The 6,250-nt window shown below is 33.3% G+C and overlaps 1 protein-coding gene across 1 annotated transcript; it reads left to right on the forward strand.

Annotated features, from left to right (window-relative positions):
- Positions 1-220: 220 nt before the first annotated feature.
- LOC146944657 (uncharacterized) lies at positions 221-2,481 on the forward strand. The gene is made up of 4 exons (XM_085743009.1): positions 221-799; positions 1,028-1,185; positions 1,313-1,429; positions 1,706-2,481. The coding sequence occupies exons 1-4, from the start codon at positions 221-223 to the stop codon at positions 2,304-2,306; spliced, it is 1,455 nt and encodes a 484-aa protein (XP_085599135.1). The 3' UTR covers positions 2,307-2,481.
- Positions 2,482-6,250: the final 3,769 nt, after the last annotated feature.

Genomic DNA, 6,250 nt, shown 5'->3' on the forward strand with positions numbered 1-6,250 from the left:
GTATTTTTTTGTTCATCCAAAAAGCCAATACCATTTTTTTTCATCTAGTTTCACCATCTCACTCGATCTTTGCACTCTCTACCCATTTACTCCAATTAAGAACAAATAAAATTGTTGAACACTCTTATCTTCAACTGATCCAAAACACACACAGTGTGATTGCAACTCTGTAGTGATTTATTTTTTAGACATATCTAAATTCCAATTTGTTTCTTCTTCAATGGATAATGATGATCGAGATCTCTTTTCTATTGTTCGTAGCTGCAACGCTACCACTTTTACTACTCCTACCACCATTATAAATCCACCGCCACCTCAAATCGAAACCACTACCAATAACATCACATTCCCTCAAAGTGTCACACCATTTTGCTCTGATAATCTTACTTTTAACCAAGAAAATAGTCCAGTCTCTTTTGCCCCACTTAAACCAAATGACTTCATAGATCTAGATAAATTGATGATCAATTTCAATCCCATCCCCACCCCAGCTACCACTAGTATGCCAAAATTCAATACCACCACCACATCTTCCCCCACCACCACCAGCACCACCAACACTATCTCATCCCCCTTGACCACCACCATCCCCACCCACACCACCAACATTAACACCAGTGTTCATGTTATCCACACTCCCACCATCACTACTCCCACCACTCCCTCTACCATTACCCCCATTATCACTGCCACCACAACCACTATAATCACCCCGACCACCACTACCCCTATCACATCTGTTGCGAGCACTTCCATGACAAACACTAGTGTTCATGAAACCAATCAATATCCCACCAATTATAATTTTCGAATACTTGCTGGACAACAACAGATTCAACAAAACATCAACAATCAAGTGTCTGTTCCCAAACCTGTTGCATGCATTGATATCACACCCACTCATTTTGAATGTGCATACAACCATCCATCAGCTATCACCCCGACCACCACTACCCCAATCATATCTGCTACGAGCACTGCCATGACAAAGACTAGTGTTCATGAAACCAATCAATATCTCACCAAATATAATTTTCCAATACTCGCTGGGCAACAACAGATTCAACAAAACATCAACAATCAAGCGTCTGTTCCCAAACCTGTTGCATGCATTGATATCACAACCGCTCATTTTGAACGTGCATACAACCATCCATCAGTTGCACTATGCAGATCGAGAAAAAGGTAAAGTATTTATTTTATTATTTCATATATGTTAATTATAAATCAATTTTAGTGTCAAAATAATTGAAATATTTGACGTAACTTAATTCTAGTGGACTAAAATCATTTTACCTTTCTTTTCTTATAGAAAACATAATAACCAAATGGCATTGATGTGTTATATGAGGGAGGATGAGCTTTCAAAAGACTCGTGGGCGTGGAGGAAATATGGACAAAAAGCTATTAAAGGGTCTCCACATCCAAGGTTTACACATATTCAAAACTCTATCGTTAACATATTTCTCTTTTCTTTCACATAAAAAACAATAATTTTGTTACATGAAACAAACACTGGCACCGTCGTGTTTTAAAAGGTGATTGTAAGCATTAAGATCCTTGTTAGTGCATATAATTGTAATTAAATTCAACACATCTTATCTTAATCATGGTTGCGTTTGTGTTTCAATTTTGAAAACATCAAAAATTGGTGTATATTTAGTCCATAAATGATGTTGAAAGAAATCAATAAATGATGTTGCAGGAGCTATTACAAATGTAGCACTTGGTCTGATTGTCCAGCAAGAAGAAAGGTTGAAAAATGCAAAACTCAAGAGAACACTTATATTGTAACATATGAAGGAGAGCACAATCATGCAAAGCCAACATTTAATAAGAATGTTGTTGTTGGTACATCCCAGCGCAAGTCACTGGAGACTGGGTTACACTCTGCGGAAGAAACTGGATCATCTACAAACATCACAAATCCAGGTTCCCCTAGTATGGTGATGTTGCAGATCGATCATCCGGAGAGCAGCAATACCCAGGTTCTCGCTGATCAATCAAAAATCCTTTATCCGGAAATGGAACTATTAGAGAGTCAATTACCTGTTGTCGAAGAAGTTGGATCATCCTCAAATTTTAGAAACTTGGGTTCACATAACAAAATGATTATGCAATTTGATGAACCACAAAGTAGGAATGTTACAGGTGTTGTCGGGGACTCAAACCTCCCTTATTCTGAAACTGGACTCATTGGAAGCTTTGATGATAATGATGACATTTTGATAACAAACATAACAGCTTGGTCAGAAGATTATTTAATGGACTTCAACCGCCTCAATGGTGGTGCTATATTCCCTTAGTTGTGTATAACTCAAAGAGCTTGCTTAGTTTGAGTTACTTTTTACAATTGGTTGCAATCATATAGGGGAAAATTTTGATTTTTCGTTGATTATTTGGGATATTAAAGTTACTGCCAGCAAATGTTGCTTCTGTTGTGCTCTTGTTTTATGTATATCTTTCTTGGCTTGGGTACGTTGTAACCAGTTGTTTGTGTCTTAAGTCGTCCAGTTGCTTCGGCGAGTTTTTATGGTATGTTGTGGTTTTCTTTGTCCGTCATGTGCTAGGAGCCAGTGATATATATATATATATATATATATATATATATATATATATATATATAGGGCTGCTAAGCACAGTCGCTCTGACAGATGCCCTTGGACACTCACTCCACTATTGGTCCAAGTCATTGATATTAAAATGCCTTGCAATTGGCAACCGACTGAGTTGGTAAAAAAAATGACTATTTTGTTGACTTTTCATTACTATGCTCCGTGTTTAATTTTTTCAAAGCCGCAATAGCAATCGGAAACTACAAGATTTGAGGCAAGAAAATCTTTCTTCGTCAAGCTCATAAAAATGGTGGCAAGCAAAGAACAAGTGATTCAATCCTTTGCACTGTAGATGTGATGAAGGCATATGATCTTAAAAAATTGGTACAAAGAAAGATGTCAAAATTAAAAAGTTGGTTGACACTTGGTTTGGGATGAAGATGTCAAATTCAATCAAATTTATTCTGGATAGGTGTTGGATTTTTGCAGATGATATAAACATTAAGAAAGAAAGAAAGAAACAAGTAATCATTTACAGAAAATCAAAGAACCTAATTTTTTTTAATAGCCAAAAACCCATATTTAATTTGTAAGGAAGTAGTATAATGGATTTGGCTTGTTGAGATGTGTAGTTGTGTTTGGTCAAGAGGGTTGATTTTGGCTATTCTGAGAAATCAGATGTGGGCACAAAGAAAGAAGGTTATGTGCGATAGATTTTCTTTTCCTTTTATTTTTAGTTTGAAAAACAAAATTTGTGAGTGAATGTAAACCAGCACAACCGGTTATCAAGTAATTGATTTTAAAAAGTTGATGATGTGGACCAATAATAGAGAGGGAGTGTTTGAGAGAGAGTGTGAGAGAGTGTTTGAAGTATTCTCATTCGAAAGGTTTTTTGGGATATAATGAGTAATATGGTAAAAATGGGTCTTACTAACCAAGAAACCATGAGAATTTGGAGCTATGTTGGTACGGCACACCATGTTATTGCAAGAGGATAAATGATAATTTTAAGAGTTACCTCATACTTAGGCAATAACAATTCATTACAATAGAAAATGTTAGGAACTAGGAATTGTTCTTTTTTTTGTGGTGTCCGGGGTTCGAACCCTGAACCTTGCATGTATTATGCGTTATCCCTACCAACTGAGTTAAGCTCGCGAGGACGCTAGGAATTGTTCATTGTAACGATGAACTCCTTGATTCTAAGACACTTTATTTAAATTGCATATTTTCAAAATCAAAACAAAAATCAACTTCCAAAACCAAAAATTCTAAATAAACACTCACGAAATAAAACTTCATGGTGATTCATAAGTCCTGGTGGATATATACTCTTTGAGAAACGATATTTGTACAACCATTTTGTGACAACTTTTTGATAACTTTCTCTCTCATACTTACATGTTGTTCTTATCCTCTCTTCCTTTTTCTCTCTCCATTGCTTTTGACCAATAAGAAAAGAGAAAAACATGATTGTCACCAAAGTTGTTATTAAATAGATGTTCAAATATCATTGTTGATACCCTTTATATTATGAGGATATGCTTGCACACTTGTGGGCGAATCAATAGTGTTTTTAGCTACTAGAATTGTATTTGTAGATAGTAGATGTAATGTCTTTGTTTAAGCTACTATTTTTTATTTTGAATTTTTCACGTATCTTTTTTTATCTAAGTTGAGTTATCTCATATACTCTTTATCTATTAAATATCTCTTTTCGATTAAAAAACGGCTTGATTTCAATGAACATTCAATATAAAAGTTTTGCAGATATCACACAAGGAACAATGAAAGTCGATGGAATACTAGTATCTACGAGTTGGTGCATGAAATTTAAGAGCATCAAGAAATATTTTATCAAGAAATTGTCCCGAAATTAATGTTAGCCAATAAAATTCCAGCCTTGCCGGAAATCATGGGATGGTGGGTGTTATGTATTTTTTTTTTTATGAAACTTTAATAAATAAGATTGAAATCTAAAGGTGATTATTCTGCCATGTCATTCTTGAATTCATCAAGAAAATTCTTTCTTGATATCTAGCATTTTCCGAAATGTAATCATAGTAATTAGAACATTTAATCTTAGTGATTCCAAAAATTATTTACCAAACTTTAGATATTTGAATCTATTATTAGACCAATAATACTATATGTCAACTATATGTTCTGCAAAGATCTAGACAAAATTTAAAATATAGTAAGAATATTATATTACAATCTGAGTAATAAAAGTTATATATAAAATAAATATTTAACCTAGTATATGCTTTTTTTAAAGTTTAAGGGGGTGAACTTAACATATATGATGATTGCTCAATTTTTATGGAAGGTTTTGTCTAACATGTAAAACATTGTACATGTTAAATTATATAAATGTTTTGTGCTTATAAATAAGATCGATGACATAAAATCTATGTAAAAAATATATACCAAAACCCGTCTCTCATTTTTGTTTTCATCTCCTCCTAAAAAAACAAATGATTTCCTTTCCTATTTTCTTGAACTCCAGATAAGGAAAAACAAATTGTATGCGTCTCAGAAAACTTGAATCCTTTACCATGTGAAAACGTTAAAAGAATATTTCTACAACTAATAAAAACATACCATTTTTTTTGTTTTCACAATGAAATCTAGCAATTTAAAGGATAATGTGTCAGTGGCGAATCCAAAAAAAAAAAAGTTTGAATGGACCACAAAAATAAACTACACATTTGATGGATATCTACCACAGATGATTGCTCTTTTGTCCCTCTACTTTCTTAAAACTCCTAAAAAAACAACGTTTGATAGATACATACTGAATGACTTCTAAATTAACACAAAAAAAAAAGTCGTTCGAGTTACAAACTACACGTCTTTTGGGGCCAAAAGTGCAAAATTCATTCCACAAGGGTCAAGAGATTGAGGCTTAGATCCAAATGGTTGAATGACTCTGAGGTCCTTATGATAAAGCCACCTAAGAAGTAAGAAGGATCCGGAAGAACTACAAATAATCACTCCACTATTTACAAATTGTTGTTTTGATAGAATAACATGAATGAATATTAATGTTTGATCACATATAAAAATGTTTTTACTTAAAATACTAAATCATTATATATTATCAATTTTCTTTTTATTATTAGAAAAAATCTTTTGATATGTGTGTGCCGCAGTGCCGGCGGGTGCGGGGGGCCTATTAGATTAATAGAAAACCAATATCATTAGTTTTATGTTATATTATTTTAAATTGTATCATATGGTCCTTTCCACAACATATTTTAAAGGGGTAATAGTCACTTTAATCCCTGAATATGTAATGATTAGTCATTTTAGTCCTTCATTGTATCAAAATTTCAAAATAGTCCTTGATTGTGCATTCTGTTAGTCCAAATAGTCCTTGACACTAAAATAATCTATCAATGTTCACAATAACTCTTTTCATATAGGGACTAAAATGACAATAAACATGTACTTATAAGGACTAATATGACAATAAGTAAGTATATTGGAGGACTAATCTGACAATATTAATGAAATATTTTAACATTAAGGACTATTTTGACTAACAAAATGCAAAACCAGGGACTACTTTGAAGTTTTGATACATTGAAGGACTATTTTGACTGCTCATTACAATTTCAGGGACCAAAGTGACTATTACCCCTATTTTAAATGAAATGAAACACAATAATATAACTTTAGAAAAGAAAAGA

Source organism: Medicago sativa, chromosome 2, assembly GCF_051527215.1.
Source record: "Medicago sativa cultivar Bolivia chromosome 2, Bolivia_mono, whole genome shotgun sequence".
In the NCBI taxonomy this organism is placed as follows: Eukaryota; Viridiplantae; Streptophyta; class Magnoliopsida; order Fabales; family Fabaceae; genus Medicago; species Medicago sativa.

Excerpts from the sequence above, each read along its gene's own strand:
- LOC146944657 (XM_085743009.1), top strand. The coding sequence starts at position 221 with ATGGATAATGATGATCGAGATCTCTTTTCTATTGTTCGTAGCTGCAAC. Across the intron at positions 1,186-1,312 it reads CTATGCAGATCGAGAAAAAG|AAAACATAATAACCAAATGG; the intron begins GTAAAGTATTTA and ends CTTTTCTTATAG. Across the intron at positions 1,430-1,705 it reads AAAGGGTCTCCACATCCAAG|GAGCTATTACAAATGTAGCA; the intron begins GTTTACACATAT and ends ATGATGTTGCAG.